Source organism: Ambystoma mexicanum, chromosome 1p (genome assembly GCF_040938575.1).
Source record: "Ambystoma mexicanum isolate Mex_15411 chromosome 1p, UKY_AmexF1_1, whole genome shotgun sequence".
Classification (NCBI taxonomy): domain Eukaryota; kingdom Metazoa; phylum Chordata; class Amphibia; order Caudata; family Ambystomatidae; genus Ambystoma; species Ambystoma mexicanum.
Window position 1 is genome coordinate 1,053,132,617 of NC_090921.1, and position 18,194 is coordinate 1,053,150,810.

Below are 18,194 nucleotides of genomic sequence, written 5' to 3' on the forward strand. Positions count from 1 at the left end.
GTCAGCGGATTCACTTAAGGGCCAACGGAAATAAAGGAGTCCCCACGAGGACACCATGGTGCAGAGCAGTGCAAGGGACGATGGAGCGCGCCAGGATTTGGCGCACACATTACAATGAACACGCAGCGCAGTAACAGGTGCAGGGTTCCCTTCTTTCTGTCTCGCACTGTTGCCGACTACACGAAGCCTCTTTACTGAGCAGAGTGAAAAGTTGACCACGAGAGCTACATGTAGCCAATTCTTTCTCCCCGTGTGGATATCAACACACATTCAATAAACACCAATATTCAATGCATTTACTTAAAAAATAAACCCCTGGGTTACATAGTGACAAACAAATGCAAGACTAACTGAATGCAAACAGTATTCAACTGCTCACTTTGGGGCCTGAAGATGGAAGTGAATACATATTTTATAATGAAAAACTGAGGGTGTCAAGATGATTCAGACTGAAGAAGTCAATGTCAACTCAGGGAAAGTGTTTGCTTAGAAAACGTATTTATTAAAACAGACACAAGGGAAACATTTCTTATTGTAGGGTTGCTCTGAAGTGTTGTCCCATCACCATGGGATAGTCTTCCCATTCCAGTCGATGAGGATCCCATTATGGCTTTCATTGAGACCGTCCAGCACTTTAACAATGCCTTCCACACTCTGCTCCACCGTCAGGTCTGCCTGAGAACGGAGAAGAAGTTGGGGTACAGTTAAAACCATCTTTCAAAAGAGAGCATTCGTTGAGCATGCAGAAAGTCAACTTCAAACTGCACTACACCACAAGCTGCGCTGCCTGGTAATGGCCGACTCTACATACCACCCCTAGAGGCAATAATGTCCCCAAAGATTGCACCATATGGCTTGGTTTGCAAAAAAAGCATTGAATGACAAGAACGGCTCTCCCCCTCCCCCCTGAAGTCCAGTGCTTCATGTTTCACATAAATATGACTAGTGTGACATACATGCAATTCCAGAGCCTGTATGTTAATCAGATCATACATAAATACAGTATCATCCTATGTACATGATAAGATGTAATGTACACTCAACAATTGATTTAATGTAGCATTTGTAGACTGTGCGTCATTACCCGAAGCTGAGTAGTAATAGTAATCATGTTAAAGATGACTGTGGGAAAAAGGAAAAAGATTCTTGTACCACAGGTTAATTCTATGTCAAGACCAGAGGCGAGTATTATGCTTAAACTTCTTTAATGCCACTATCCAGCAGCTTTCAAATCTTAGAAAAAGTTTGCATAAAAAACTTTAAAACCGTAACTAACATTTTTTCCTGATCACTTTAAATCCACTGGAAACTTTCTGGTAAAAAAAAAAACTCTTTCCCATGAGTCCTTTCCTCATCCAGTAGTTTCCTCCTCCAAATCCAGCTCCTGAGGCCTCTCCAGACTCTTCCATGTCATGTCCTGTCTGTGTCCCTTCCACTTCTTTTTGTTGCTTTCCAGCAGATAAGTCCTATTTTAGTCTTGCTCCATGTATAATGTATTAGAGTTGTTGTTATAACCTGAAAGTGTGCTATTACTTATATGGGTTGTCGAGAGCATGTTTCACATCGACTTGTGCATTTGATGTTTGCTGTAGACATAGAGTGGTTTGGGTGCATGGGTTAATAGCATCTTATTAGGCTGCGTGCGCTATCCACTTCGTGGGCTATGTATTGTTGATTCAGCGAGGCAGCGAATATTCTATCGCTCGCGTTGCAAACGTTTTCTATCTCGCCGCTTTCATTGATGCGGAAGCCTCTGGATGGGGCGGGCGCGCTGTCAGGCGTATGTGCCTCACCGAGGGGGCACCCTTACAGGTTTAGGTGCCTCACAGAGCGGGCGCTTTATAGCAGAGCCGCGAGCCGGGTCTGCAAGCAATTTCGCTCTTGATTAGAAGTTGGCTCACGCTTCCTTCAGAACACTTCGGCCAACTACTCTTTCTGCCCATATTTCAGGCCAGTGGGCCGAGCGTGTCACCCATAGGACAGAGCTCGGCACTCAATTAGAGAATAGGACCTCAGAATGACATCACGCTCGAGGCCCCACGGCACTGAACATTCTCGCTGCAGCTCATTCGAGCATAATTGAACAGCTTGTTGCTCAATCCTACCAGGAGATACAGTGAAAATAAAGGTGAAGAAGTTGTTGGGAAAAAACAATATATATATATATATATATATATATATATATATATATATATATATATATATATATATATATATATATATATATATATATATATATATATTAGTATATTGACATTAAGAAGATACCTGAAAAGAAGGTTGTCTCAACAAGAGACCCCAGTAAAGCAGCTGTGACTGCATAGCAGATAGATTCTGCATATTGTGTCATCACTCAAGTGGAGGACACTCTGCCTGGCTGGAATATGGCTGAATCCTGGAGCGAAGGAAGCCAGGAGGAGGAAGGCCAGATGGGGATGGACTTAGAGGTGACTTAAGAAGGTACCTCGAAGAGGGAGATTCAGAACTGACACACCGCTTTAAGAGAGTGCTGGGAGACTCCACAGTGCAAGCAGTCTCACAGGGGGTGAAGCCCCTGTAAGATAGGCTGGAAATGTTAGAAGTCCTCAATGGCAAGAAAGACCAGTCGAGGCACAAGACGGGCAGCGAGAAGGAGGACGATAGTCTGAAAGAAGGTCCATCCCACCTACATCCTCAAGGAAGGGTTGAACATCAGGAAAGCCAAGTGACCCAGAAGCGGAAAACCTCTTCTCCCCCGGGTCAAGATAAAGCGGGAATAGAGAAGCCCCTGGAGGCAGCCGACACATTCTAAAAGCTAAAGGAGGCTTTTCTTCTAAATTCAGCATTGCCCTGCCTCTTACCTCCTGCCCCAGGTGTGCAAAATAGTGGGGAGGAGCCCGCAGGCCTCATCAGCAGGCAGGTAACAGGGCCATGCCCATCCAAGAGGCCTAAAGTGCAGGAGGAACCGAAGGAGGAGACATCTGATTTGTTTGACCCAGAAGCCAATAGGCACCCTAGGTCCTCTGAGTGGTCTACATCACCTAAGGTGACGGCCTATATGTCCCAGCGCTTGTGGAAGCCCCTAGATAAGGAAGCTAGGTACCACATGAGAACTGATTGCCACAGACCCGAGTTACCAGGGAAGGTATCAGACATGCTCGAGCTGCACCCAAGGATGCTCAGCTTCATCACCAAGGCAACCAAAGATGCCTGCATGGGTATGGATCGAACATGGAAGGGGTGCCAAGACAAGCTATTAGATCTGGCGGGTCCTCTAGCAAAGATTATGACCTCGCAGAGAGAGCTAAGAACACAGGGGAGCCTATCGATGCTCATACACTTGCCAGCTGGGCGCAAATTGCCATCTGCATGTTGGGCAACACAAACTAGGCACTATCGTTGGAAAGAAAGAGCATGTTGCTCAAGATCGATAATAAATTGGCCTGGCGACCTGCAAGGCAGGGGAGACTGCATAGGGTCTGTTATTTGGGGAGACATTTGCGAAGGAGATGAATACGTTTGTGGGAACTTTTACAGCGCTGGAGAAGGCCCAATCATCCATTAGGAATATTTTCCCGGGATCTGTTTTAGCTGGGGTGGTTGCTATAGGGGTTGAGCGACCAGTTGATTCCAGACGCAGAAATGACCTCAGGGGCCTAGGGCCCAATACTGGGAGAGCAGACAGCAGGACACCTTCTTCCCGTCCCATGGGAGAGGGCCCAGAGGTTGTAGGGTGTGGGATATTTTTACCCATGCCGAGATGCCCCACTGCACCTCTTTACCAATGGGGAAAGAAACAGCCAAAAATGGATGCGCTAACCCCTGTGAGCGCAAAAATCTGCAAAACTGTGCATGGGACACAACCACTAAAAAGCTGCACACCCCTGTGACACACAGTCAAGGTGGGGGTGAAAACAGAACTCACTGCAGGAGAATGCCAGCAGGTGCTGTTACATTTAACATGAAGCAAGGCCACAGAATTGGGCTAAAAACCAGAAATGCCTTTTAAAAATGCAGCTTTGCAACCTTCAAAGTGCTGTTTGGTGCTAGATTCATTCATTTTTCAGTGAATCATTGAGAGTAAAAGAATTACAGATCATCCAGTTTGGCCAGAGAAGCTGGGCCTCATTGACTGACAGCAGTTAAGAAATTTATCTCATGAAAAAGGCAGCCCGGCAACAATCCTTTTCAGTTCCACAGGAAAAATGCAGCTAAAAATGGCAAAACATGTAACAATTTCAGCTGTGCAGAGAAAACTCCAAGCAAAGGCTTGATACTTACTTCCAGACTGCAAACAAATATCAGCACTTAAGAGAAGAACTGGTGCTGAATAAATGTGTGTGCTGCAGAGGAAACTCTGATGTAAAGGATTCAGTTTAAATGTGCTTTTTCCATGAAGAAGTGCAAAATCACCTGTTTAAAAGCATGTTTTTGTGAAAGGCCTAATTCTTTAAATGTCAAAATCCCCTATAAATTGTGTTCATTTTTATATGTTTGAAATGAAAGATCTTGAGGTGAATCTTAAAGTCAAACCCAGTTTGGAGTTAATTAAATATTTAATTCTGACTTGACAGTGCCCAGCTTGGGAAAGATTGACACTTCAGGTTGGCACTTCACTGCTAGCAGGAAGGCTTAATTGATGTTGGGGGTTCTCGCACACTTAGAACAATTAACTCGTTAGACATTTGTCTGGGGCCTAGCCAAGGACAATGGCAGGCTGAATACTGACAGGCAACTTCCCTCTGGACCCCCACCCTGATCAAAGGAATTTGACAGCTGTTGCCAGTTGAAAGGAAAGAAAAAAACTGCTAAAAGACATTTGTTGTTTAAAATGCCTATTTGTGATTAAGTTTTGAAAACCTTTAACTTTGCAACATGAAGGAGGACAAATCTAAAAATTGGTAGTTGTAAATCTAATTTTATGCTCTTTCTGTGAAGACGTGAGTGAACCTTGTACTACATAAGGTACACAAGTTACACAAAAAGAATAATCTTGGCAAGACTATTGATGCTGCAAATATAATATTGTGCACCCATGTTGTAGGGGTAATTGCACAGATATGTACTCAATTTGGAAGTGTTAGGCCAAAACGTTATGATTAAAATTGACAAAATTCCGCAGAACGATAAAGCCAGCTCTCACTGAGATGGGAGTTAGATGTAAGGATAACCCATAAAATATGTAAGTATGTGTCCAATTTTATTAGAGGGCATAATTATAGAAATTTTCATTTGTGCAAAAGTTAAATTGTGGTCCAAATCAATGTGGGAGTTCCCAAATCACATAATAAAATATGAGAGCTCTTTCTGACTTCCAACCAGAAAAAGGCAAGTGCCTTTGACGTATCATAGCTGTAGGGTGTGGTTTGAAATTCTGCCCCTACCATAAACTTAGTGATGTCATTTGGCATGATAAATATAGGAACTTCACCACAAACAGAGACTGATTCCTGACTCCATCCTGATTTCGGCGTGACGCCCTGTTTCAGAATTCTTCATCTTGTTCCTGTTCCAGATTTCTTTACCAAGCCAAGGCCTCAGCATTTGCTGAACTCTTTTCAACTAGGCCCAAATTCTGAAACCATCCCAAAAGAACTTCAGGGAAACAATTCTGATCCAGTCTGGCTTGCTACCAGCCATGCTTGCCTACTGAAATTCACCATACCACTGATCTACAGGGTCCAGTGACCAGAAGGGCCAATCCAGTTGAGGTGCCAGTCCAATTGACCAGAACCGCCCAGCAATCCATCCCGCCAGAGGTGCCCTGCTGCCGGTAGACCCGAGCCGTGAGGACCAGAACCTGACGGTGCAATCTTAATTTACAGTGGACTGTAAGTATAAACAGGAATAATAGTAACCCATAGTATATTTGCCTTGTCCTGCCCCAATCTCAACCCATCCCATCTTTAACTTAAGAACCTCTAATATTGTCAGAACCATTTTTTGCAACCCTGTTGGTAATCCCTAGTGTCAGCACTGATTTTTTCTCATTTGTTTTACTAGACCAAAAGCCATTAGTGATTTGGATTAAATAAAGTAATTCTATCATGAACCCGCTCGGATGGCGGTGGTTACCACGGTTACGGCTTCGCCACCATTGATTGGTTCCATCACGCTTCTCACGTTGCTGTTGTAACGTTCTAGTTGTTGTCCTGCTCGCCTCAGCCGCAAGTATTTCATCCCAGATTTCCTTGTGGTCTGCGCGTTGCAACCGTCTTAGCTCTGCACCTACGGTCACACGCTAGTTTTTTCTCCTTTATTCGCTTCACACATAAGCCTGCCTTTCTCTATTGTTTTCCGTACCTGTTCTTTCTGCCTTTCTTTTCCCTCCCATTCGGCTCGCTCGCTTTGTGAGATCCCCGCTCTATCCTCCTTTTGCCACTTACCTGCTCAGCTTGTTTACCTTTTTCTGTTCCTTTTCTGCCACCGCCTTTGGCTTGCTCCAGCCTGGATTTTTCTTTCCGCTCTTGTAGTGGGACATTCGTGTCGGACACCGTTCCACACATTGTTGTGGTTTGCTCTCTTCCTCTTACTGCTGCCTGCCTCCGGCTCCACTTCAGCGGGGCTTCTGCATTCAGTGCAGCCTTGGACATCGGACTTCACTGTACCTGTTGGCCAGCAACGAGGGATATTCACAGGTTTTTTTTTCCGCCTTTGGCTTTTTCCCCCAAACATTTCCTGCTTCCGGGATTGCAGCCGTGGAGTGGTCCAGTTTGGGATCCACCACGGCTACTTGTCGTGACAGTATCCAGGCATCAAAACAGAAGAAGGACTATCTGGCCCACCGACAAGCAATCAAGGAGACAGACTCCGAACATTCAGGTGAGGAGAGTGGTGAGTCGAGGGAGGACATTAACAGATTGCAACGCCAAAAACCTACGATAGGCACCCCAGAACAGGTTCAGGAACAGATGCAAGAATTGTGGAAGGCAGTACGAAGCCTTTCCCAAGAACTAGAGACAGTTAAGGCTGAAAATGTGATATTAAAACAACTGATCTCTAACCGAGAACAGGCACCTCCTGAGCTACCACCAATTGCCCTAACGTCAGGCAAATTTGATGATTCTCTGAAGAAGGTCAAGGAATTCCTGGAGGTGGCTACGGTTTACTTTACATTCAGACCAGAATGTTTTCTACTGATCAGGCAAAGGTGGGGTTTCTCATCTCTAATATGATCGGCAATGCTCTTGTCTGGGCTACTCCTTTAGTGACAGGAGGTGACTCAGTTTTGCAGGACTATGGTGGGTTTCAGACCCTTCTTAAAGAAACATTTGAGGGACCAGAACTCACTTACACTGCTATCGAGGACCTCTTATATGTCAGACAAGGGTCCTCTGACGTTCTTTCATACATCACCACCTTTAAGACCTTGGCTGCAGGTGCAGTATGGGCAGAACAGGCTCAATATGCCATTTTTCACAGAGGTCTTAAGGAGGACATAAAGGACGAATTAGCACGGTTTCCTCGTCCTAAAACGTTCTCGGATCTGTTATCTGCATCACTGCAGATAGAAGGTGGTCTGCAGGAACGATGCCACGAAAGAAGACACTACTGAGGAAGTGTAGCAAGTAATGAGCCTCCGCCAAGTTGTTTCTCAGCTATGTCTGCTTCTCGGGATGAACCCATGCAGATAGGAAACACTTGATCTCCACTCTCCTCTGAAGAAAGAAGACGGCGAAGAGAAAGAGGGTTATGTGCTTACTGTGGTTCAGACAAGCACCTTCTCAAGGAATGTCCTGAACTGCCTCAAAGACGATCAGGAAACAAGCAACCCCGGAGCTAAAAGGGACGAGTGTCCGGGGGTTTTCAGATGCATCCAGTCCCTATGTGTCTTTGTCTGTTTCTACAAAAGAAAACCAAGAAGATTCCAGGTTGATGGTGGTCAGTGTCAGCATCCAGGTCGAAGACAAACTGGTGGACACCTTAGCCCTCCTGGACTGCGGAGCTGCAGGAAACTTCGTAGATACTCTATGGGCCGACGAGGTGGATCTTAAGAGGCTGCCCTGCTTGGAAGATCAGAAGGTGGAAGGAGTGGACGGTACCCCGCTTTCCTCAGGACTCATTACGCAGACTACCGAGACCTTTGAAATTAAAATCTTTCAGCATACCGAAAGAATAAGATTTGACATCATCAGGGCGTCCCATTTTCTGGTTATTCTAGGAATATTCTGGCTCAGGAGACACAATCCTCACATTGACTGGGTCTCTAAACAACTAAGCTTCGAATCAGAGTACTGTAAGAGACAATGGGCCTCATTACAAGTACTCCGGTCCGGAATTAACACTGCCGGTAAAATCATACCGGCACCGTTTCCATGTCCGCCCAATCATGACCCGCGGCCCCGGTAATAGCACCACCCTCAACCGCCACTGCGGAAATAGGGGTCCCGTTAAGTCTGTCTGCTCGGAAACCCCTCCGTTACTGTCAACACGAAACACTGTGAGCATCACAACTAGCGCAGACACGGAAATACCGGCAAAATGGCGTAAATACTGTGATCACGGTTGCGGAACCGCCGCCACCGCGAACATGGCGTTATACACTGCCTGCTGAACTGAATCAGGGCACAGGTGCACCAAATCAGCCCAGCTGGACCTAGCAGGCCACTGGGAGCCTACAAAAGGGCCACACCCAGCCCAACACAACACAGAACCATGCAGGCAGCAGGTCTAGTAGCACTGGGACTGGGCCTACTCAACCAACAGGCAGCACTGCACATGGTGGCAGTAATGCCGCAGAGGAGTAGGCGTAGGCGGAGGAGGCGGAGGAGGCGCAGGCGGCAACCAGCCAACCCTGCAGCTATGGCAAATCCCATTGCCCAGCCAGCCCGACCCCGCCGCCAGCCAGCAATACCACACATCAGGGCCTCACCCTGGAACCTCACCCCAGGACAGATCCACACACTATACCGGCTGGACCGTGCAACAATCCTGCACATCACTGCCATGATTGAGGACAACATCAGCAGCCAAATTGACACCCCCACCGCCACCCCCCCCTCTTGAAGGTTGTCTCAGTACTGCATTTCCTTGGCACTGGCACCTATCAACACACGGTTGGTGAGCTGCACGGCATATCACAACCCTGTTTCTCAAAAATCCTGGTACAGGTACTGGATGCCCTGTTGCGCCATGTGTCGGAACACATAGCCCTACCCCGCACCCTCCCCGAGGTCATTGCCACCAAGTTGGCCTTCCATGCCATAGCAGGCATGCCAAATTGCATAGGCGCAGTTGACTGCACCCACATTGAGCTGACAGTACCACGTGCAATTGAGGTGGTGTTCCGCAATAGGAAACAGTATCACGCTTTGAATGTCTAGATGGTTTGTGATGCCATGCAACTGATTACACACTGCTGCGCACGTTTCCCAGGCTCATCACATGACTCAATGGTACTGCGGAATTCCACGTTGCCACGGTACATGGAACGCTATGCCGGACAAAGCACATGGCTATTGGGTGAGTACAGCTGACAATGCTACAACCCTGTCGAAGTGGTGTGTGTGTGTCCAGGCCAATGAGCATTGTGAGTGTGCCGCTGTGACCGCACATGCATCACCCCCCTTCCATCTACCAAATACACAGCGGATGCCAAACATCATGAAGGAAGACATGGCAGGGCACCACAATGTGCCCGTGCACACGCTGGCACAGCCAATCCTGTCACTGTCCCATGAACCTTGTGCCACTGCAGACACCCACCCTCAATTGAAACACTGCCTCAAAAGGCACGAGAGGCATGTAAATGAGACGACGTGTATTTACTACTTCCGTACAGTGGAGTCACTCTGCCATGTGTGGACAGCACTGCACCGTGACATGCACACAATCAAATGTCACCCGCAGGGCACAGTAAACATGCAAGTTGTGTAGGCCCATATCCAGTTAGCGACATACATCGTGATGCCCAAAACATACCTCCATACACTGCATGGTACATATGCATGAATGAATGATGATACAAGATTGCACAGCAGCAGATGAGGACATGATGCCACAAACACTGACATGTGCCCCCATCTACATCCCATGTAGGTGATGCGGGATATGCACTCACGCCATGGATGATGACACCTGTACGGAGACCAAGGAACAGGCATGAAGAGGCATACAATAGGGCACATATCCGCACACGTGGAATGATTGAGAGGACATTTGGACTGCTGAAGGCCCGTTTCTGCTGTCTGAGCAGATCTGGCGATCATTGCTGTACAGCCCAGTGAAGACGGGTAAAATCACGCTCGTATGTGCCATGCTGCACAATATATGCCTGCGCAGGAACATCCCAATGCCACCAGAAGTAGAAGAGGAAGATGGGGATGGGGATGGGGATGTGGATGGGGATGGGGATGGAGATGGGGATGGGGATGGGGATGGAGATGGGGATGGGATGGCACCGCCTCCCCCTGGGGGTCCACATGATGGCCAGAGAGCACCGGATGCCCTGATTCGCATTTACTTTTGAGTCACAGCACATTCACAGAAATGCACGAACATGGTGACGACAATGAATTAATAGTTGCACTGCAAAATAAATGATCAATGTCCACACATGTATGTCTTGATTCGAAATGGTGATGTATTGATGTAATAACAACAGGGAAGGAGGTGCATTGGTTAGGGAAGCTGTACACCCGGGGCCACCCACCACCCAAACGTGCCCACCCCCACCCAGGCCCCATTGTTCAAACCCCCAAAACTACCTACCCCACCACCCAAATGTGCCCACCCCCACCCAGGCCCCATTGTTCAAACCCCCAAAACTACCTACCCCACCACCCAAACGTGCCCACCCCTCTCACACCCTTGTAGTCCACATGTGTCCTGCACTGCCCCACACACATGCCATCACTTCCGTGTGCGCTTCTGTGCCTGTGCAACCTTGCCCGAGGGACCCGTTAGCCTACTCGAGCGCCTCCTTGGACTGGCAGTAGTGGAGCTGGATGGGGTGGTTGTGTTTGATTGCGCAGAATCTGCGATTGAGGGCATCCGTGCCAGATTTGCCTGTTGGCCAACCAACATGGCCTGTACAAGCCTGGAGGTGTGGTCGTTGCCCTCCCGCACATGGCGTGCAAGGGTTACTATAGTGCTTGCAGAGCGTCCGTGGACCTCGACAGGCGACGCACTGAGGTGCTGTAGCTCTCCCTCTGCAGCCTGGATTCCTCTAGCTGCCTCTCCACCAGCTGGGTGAGGGTAGCCTGCTGCTCCTCCATCCGATGCATGCGGGCATTCAGTTCGGCCATGGATGGGGTGGGTGACCACATGGGACTCCTCAGTGATGTGGGGCTGAACTCCAGCTCATGGAAGGAGCCCAGGTCTTCCAATGTGGGCATCTCCCCCTGTGGCCCCGTTTCCGAGTGCTCTTGCGGGGCACTGTAATCACTGCAGGCCGCCCCCTCTGCAGTGCTGCAATGCTGCAATGGGTGGCCATGATAGGTTCCCGTGGCACCTGTCCAGACTCAGGCAGTGTGGAGACGGTGTGGATGTCGGTGGTGGTGGTGGGCGGCACATCTGTAGTGGCTGGTAATGTGGCCAGAGGTGCAGAACTGCCGGCAGCATCCTCCTGTGTGGTGGCGGTGGCTTGTGTACTTGCCAGTGCAGATTGGCTGGCCTGTTGTGCAGTATCAATGTCACTTGAAACGGCTGTGGGGACACAAAGGGCATGCAATTAGTGTTGTTGTGGTGGCAGATGGGTGCATCACATGCGTCATTAAGATTGTACATTGAATAGTGTTAGTCACATGCATCTGATTACTGGTGTATGCATTCTGTGATATTGGTTGCCATACGGATCATGATGGGTCCTTTGGCCCACTCATGCACTGCCTGGGGGGGGTTGTTAATGGGTCCTTTGGCCCACACATGCACTGCCTGGGGGGGTTGTTAATGGGTCCTTTGGCCCACACATGCACTGCCTGGGGGGGGTGTTGTTAATGGGTCCTTTGGCCCACTCATGTACTGCCTGGGGGGGGTGGGTTGTTAATGGGTCCTTTGGCCCACTACTCACAACTGCATATTTTCATGTGGCATTCATGTTTGGGCACTTACCGGCATCTGCAGGTGGGCTCACTCCTGCCTCAGCCTCCCCGATCCCATGGATTGCCTCAAGGTGGAGGACGCTGCTGCAATGCTCCTCCCATGCTTGCAGCCTCAGTGGGGAAGGGGGTCCTCCACCTGTCCCACTGCTGCATTGGCAGTGCGTGGAAATGAGGTTGCGTACCCTCAGCCTCAGGTCATCCCACCGCTTGTGGCAGTCCTTCACGCTCCTCACTGTCACGCCCACAGCGGTGCACTTGCGTGCAGCTTCGGCCCACACCTCCTTCCTCCGCTGCTGTGTGGCACGCCGTTGGTCGGCGCTGAACAGCATCTCTGCATTGTCCACAATGTGCTCCACCAAGACGGTTAGCTCCGCCTCGCTGAAGCGCTGTTTGCGCTGCCTCTGAGCCGGAATCCTGGCAGACATGCTGGTGGTCCCTTTTGGCTTCTCAGAGTTAGGATTGTGCTTGTGCTGACTCTGGATGGCAATGGATTGTGCTTTTATATGATGGCCGCCTCTCTGTTTCCTGTTTTGGCGATCATGGTATTTCCGGTTACGTGTCCGTGGCGGCGGAGGCGGACACGGGTTTTGCACCACTTGTGGCTGCGTTATTTCCATTTCCGTGGGGTTTTCCGTGACGGCGGTAACAATGTTTCCGAGTCCGTGTGGTGCGCACGACCGACAGCATGTAATCGGACGGTTTTTCCGCAACCTTGCGGACACGGAAACATTTTTACCGCCGTCACGGATTTTGCACGGTCCCGGACTGGCAGGTTGTAATGAGGACCAATGTCTTCCACACCAGTCTTTCACCAAGCTACAACCTGCCCCGGCTTTATGTCAAGAAACCTCAAGCATACATGCCTTGCCACATTGCTGTGATGATTTCCAAGAGGTGTTCATAGAGGTTGGACCTGCTGCGTTACCACCCCACCGGCCGGAGGACTACTCAATAGACCTGGAGACCAACGCTTTGGTTCCATTTGGCCGAATGTTCTCATTATCCCAGACAGAAAGGTGTGCTGTACGCAACTATCTGGACGCTAATCTACACAACAGCTTCCTTCAGCCCTCTAAATCCCCTGCTGGAGCTCCATTGTTTTTTGTAGCTAAAAGAGACTCAAAAGAATTGCGGCCATGTATAGATTACGGGGGTCTCAACAAGGTTACGATCAGAGATCGCTACCCTATGCCCCTCATAGCGGATATCATAGAGGTAGTACAAGGGGCACAGGTATTCACCAAGTTGGATCTGCGCAATGCTTACCATTTGTTACGCATAGCTGAGTGGGCTGAATGGAAGACCGCTTTTCGTACTCCTTTCGGGTTGTACGAATATAGAGTGATGCCACTCGGATTGGTTAACTCCCCAGCAATCTTTCAAAGATTTATGGACCGCATGTTCTCCGATCTATTGTATGTTTCGGTGATCATTTACCTGGATAATATATTGGTATACTCCATCAACAAGGAAGAACATGAAGAACAGGTTCGGAGGGTACTGAACCGTCTCAAGGAAAACCGTCTTCTAGCCAAACCCGAAAAATGCTATTTCGGAGTGTCTACCATTCCGTACTTGGGATTCATATTATCTGAACACAGTATTTCTATGGACCCCCACAAGGTTTCAGCCATCTTAGATTGGCCCTCTCCTTCTTCTATCAAGGAGGTTCAGAGGTTTCTGGGTCTCTCTAATTTCTATAGAAGATTTATTCCCAGGTTTTCCGAAACAGTACCCATAACTTCTCTCCTCAAGAAATCATCCAGACCTTTTGTGTGGACTACATCAGCTGAAGACAGCTTTAAGCATATCAAGACACTTTTCTGCTCTGCTCCCATTCTGTTACAACCGGATCAGTCGAAACAATTGATTGTTGAGACGGATGCCTCTTCAGCAGCCAATTGGTGCAGCCCTACTCCAAGAAAAGGAAGGAGTCAAACATCCTGTGGCCTACCTCTCTCATACTCTCACTTCCAGCCAAAGGAACTATTCGGTTTTGGAAAAAGAATTATTGGCCATGAGGCAGGCATGTGAAGAATGGCATCATCTCTTACTCGGTGCCAACCTTCCGTTCGTCATTCGAACTGACCACAAAAACCTCAAGGTCCTGCAATCTTTGCAATGTTCGAACTCTCGCCAGGCCCGATGGGCGTATTTTATTTCACAATACAACTTCAAGATTACCTACCTTCCGGGTTCACAGAATGTTTTGGCGGACGCTTTATCTCACAAAGAGCCTAATGCGGGATCTGATCCGCTTCCTCCAGAACCCATGTTTCCAAGAAACCAGATTGTAGCCCAAATCAACACCTTCTTATAAGAGGTCAAGGAGGCCACGGAATTGGAGCCTTTGAACATTAACCAAACGCCTTCACAGGAATATCAACTCAAAGATGGTCTCTGGTTCTACAAGAATCACTTATATATTCCATCGTGTCATCTTTGCAAGCAGATCATAAATTGGTGTCATGACAGCTTGACCGCAGGCCCCAGGGGTCAAGCGAACACTACCAAACTCATCGGACGTTCTTTTTATTGGCCAAACCTCAAGGAGGAAGTCCGATCCTACATATCGTCATGTCCGATATGTGCCATGTCTAAGAATCACAGGCAAACCATTTGGCCTACTCACTCAGCCAGATATCCCTCAACGACCCTGGGGCATCTATCCACAGATTTTACAGTGGATCTTCCCCTCTCCGAATCTTGTACCTGTATAATGGTGACAATGGATTCCCTTACAAAAATGGGCCATTTTTCTCATTTGGAGGGATTACCCACTGCTACTAGAATGGCCAAAGTCTTTGCCAGAGACATTTTTCATCTACATGGGCTCCCGGATAAGATTACTTTGGACAGGGGGAGCCAGTACGTCTCTACGTTTTGGAAAGCGCTGTGCAGATGGTTGGGCATTAACCGAGCTCTGTCCTCTGGTTTCCATCCAAAGACAAATGGGCAGACAGAGAGACTTAACACTACCCTCGAACAGTATCTCAGATGTTACACCAACCACCTACAAGACAACTGGGTTTAGCTCCTTCCCACTGCCGAGTTTGCATACAATAACTCTAAGCACTCAGCTACAGGTTTTAGCCCTTTCTTTTGCAACTATAGTGTTCACCCCAGGGCAATTTGTCCCATTTCTTCGTTACCAAGCAATTCCCCTACAGTGGAGTCTATCATATCTGATATTGCTGAAGCCCATAAGACAGCCAAGAACAGTTTGGAAAGGAGCCTGAGCATCTATAAAAGACAGGCTGATGCTCATCGGCACAAAACCCCAGAATGGGAAAAAGGAACAAAGGTGTGGCTTTCTACCAAATTCCTTCCTAGATGGATCCGACCCTCTAAGTTTTCCCCCAGGTTTTTGGGTCCATTTCCTGTTCTGGAGAGGATTAACCTTGTGGCCGATAAGATCAAACTACCGCATCATCTCAGACGCATACATCCTGTTTTTCATTCCGCTCTTCTCAAGGAATTTCATCCTGAGACGCGACGTAGACCTGGTCAGTCACCAATCTTGCCACAGGGCGAAACCCAAGACGAGTATGACGTTTCCAAGATCTGTGACTCCCGGGTTTTCAGAGGGCAACTCCAATACCTAGTATCTTGGAAAGGATATCCTAGGTCGGAAGTCTCATGGAAACCAGTGCACTTCCTTAAACCTCCCAGACTCGTGTCTCGTTTCCACCAATTACATCCCTGGAAACCTGGTGGAGTTATTATTAAGAGGGGGCATACTGTCATGAACCCTTTCGGATGGCAGTGTTTACCACGGTTACGGCTTTGCCGCCATTGATAGGTTCCATCACGCTTCTCACGTTGCTGTTGTAATGTTCTAGTTGTTGTCCTGATCGCCTCAGTCGGAAGTATTTCATCCCAGGTTTCCTTGCGGTCTGCACGTTGCAACCATCTTAGCTCTGCTCCTACGGTCACACGCTAGTTTTTTCTCCTTTATTCGATTCACACGGAAGCCTGCCTTTCTCTATTGTTTTCCGTACTTGTTCTTTCTGCCTTACTTTTCCCTCCCGTTCGGCTTGCTCGCTTTGCGAGATCCCTGCTCTATCCTCCTCTTGCCACTTACCTGCCTAGCTTGTTTACCTTTTTCTGTTCCTTTTCTGCCACCACCTTTGGCTTGCTCCAGCCTGGATTTTTCTTTCCGCTCTTGTAGTGGGACATTCGTGTCGGACACCGTTTCGCACATTGTTGTGGTTTGCTCTCTTCCTCTTACCGCTGCCTGCCTCCGGCTCCACTTCAGCGGGGCTTCTGCATTCGGTGCAGCCTTGGACATCGGACTGCACTGTACCTGTTGGCCAGCAACGAGGGATATTCACGGGGGGGTTTTCCGCCTTTGGCTTTTTCCCCCATACATTTCCTGCTTCCGGGACTGCAGTCGTGGAGTGGTCCAGTTTTGGGATCCACCACGGCTACGTCTCGTGACAGGATCCAGGCATCAAAACCGAAGAAGGACTATCTGGCCCACCGACAAGGAATCAAGGAGACAGACTCCGAACATTCAGGTGAGGAGAGTGGTGAGTCGAGGGAGGACATTGACAAATTCCCTTAACAGAAAACGTAGTATCCATCACGTGAAGAGTTACAATCGGCCGTGCGTAACTGTGGAGATTCACGGGTGGCATCCTCTTTTTCTTATTCATTAATATAGTTTAAATAAAACCAATCTGTCATTTTAAAACTGAATTTCTGCTTTTCTCTGATTTTTTTCAAAAACGCCTCTCATTAAAACTTACATAACTTCTTCAATTTTATAGCTAGAGACTTAATTTCAACTCTCACTTAAACCTAAGACCTGTAGCTACATCCACAACCAAAGTGTTTTTGACCCGTTTTTATTAAAAATCGCATAGTGCAATGTTTTACACGTGTCTTTTCCCATTCAAAGTGTTTCTTAACTTCCATTCTGATTTAAAGTGTGTTCTGTTGCTCATCTTGTAGCTCATGTAGGTTAGAATCTGTTCAGTGTTGCTCTCATAGGAATATCTATCAATTTAAGGATTTTTGCACACTTTTCATTGTTTCACAAAGCCATTTTCAACTGTCATTTCAAAAAGTGTAAAATGTCCCCAAAAGCTTTTCTCTCTTGTTTGGGGAGGGAAGAATGCATTCAAACCCTGTACTCTGTTCTTACATTCCTGAATACCTGCTGCTTACTTACATCTGTGTAGAATTGCTCATTTGTGCATTAAGAACTTTGCAGGGGGAAACCTTAACCTAAGAACTATCTTTTCACAAACCAAAACTGTTCTTTTCCCCTGTGTTTTCTATTCTGTATTACTATAAGTGAATTCAATTGCTTTACTTACTTTCCAAATTGTTTTGTCATAACATTGGTGATTGCTGCCCCACATATATTTATATTACATTTGTGTTGATTTAAATTTCAAATAAATAAATAAATAAATAAATAAATAAATAAATATTTACCTTTACCAACCAGCCTGATTTCTGGTCCAGTGTGACCTCGGGGGTATTTTCAGAAGGGTGTGATATGAGTGGTATCACTCAGAATATTGAACCTTTAGACGTAACAAATAAGTATTTCATTTGTGCATTACATGCTAGGCGAGACCCGGGTGTGTGCCTGATTGAAATCCTTAACAAGAGGTAGAGGCTTCTACCAGCACCCAGGTGCAGGCACAGGTGAGAGCATTGCCGCTTGCGTACCCTTCGGTGGGAGGGAGGACAAGTCAGTATATAGACAATTGGCGCGTGCTATCCGGCGATGCTTGGATACTGCAGACTGTAGCAGGCTTTATTCTACAATTTGTGGGTTTCCACAGAGGATAGCACAGGGGCAATGTGCTGGGCAATGTGCTGGTCTTGGAAGCAAGACCGCGCAGAGCAACAGAGGGTTGAATCCGAGATCCACGCTTGGAAACCTAACTCATGTATTAGGCATGTTGTAAAGAAACACTATTAAATTAAATAAACAGGATCAGCCCCCGCAACTGATGCAATCCTCTCACATAGAAGCACAGTTATTGGAGACAGAGCTGGAACAGCTCAGGGTAAAGGGGGCATTAGAGAAAGGTGTTCTCCAGGGACGGGAATAGAACAGCAATATGTTTCTAGTCCACCGGAAGGGGAAGGTGAGACCTGTGATAAGTTTCAAGGGGCTCAACGGCTGGCTCATATACCAAAAACTTTAGTTTT

At 47.7% G+C, this 18,194-nt stretch overlaps 1 protein-coding gene across 2 annotated transcripts in view; it reads right to left on the reverse strand.

Moving 5' to 3' along the window:
• Window positions 1-481: 481 nt before the first annotated feature.
• Window positions 482-18,194, reverse strand: part of LOC138447940 (C-signal-like) — a 150,766-nt gene continuing 133,053 nt past the window's right edge. For both annotated transcript variants that reach the window (XM_069604466.1, XM_069604467.1), the window contains one exon: window positions 482-675. In XM_069604466.1, the coding sequence (XP_069460567.1) occupies window positions 562-675 (114 nt within the window). In that variant the 3' untranslated portion in view covers window positions 482-561. The remainder of the gene's footprint in view (window positions 676-18,194) is intronic.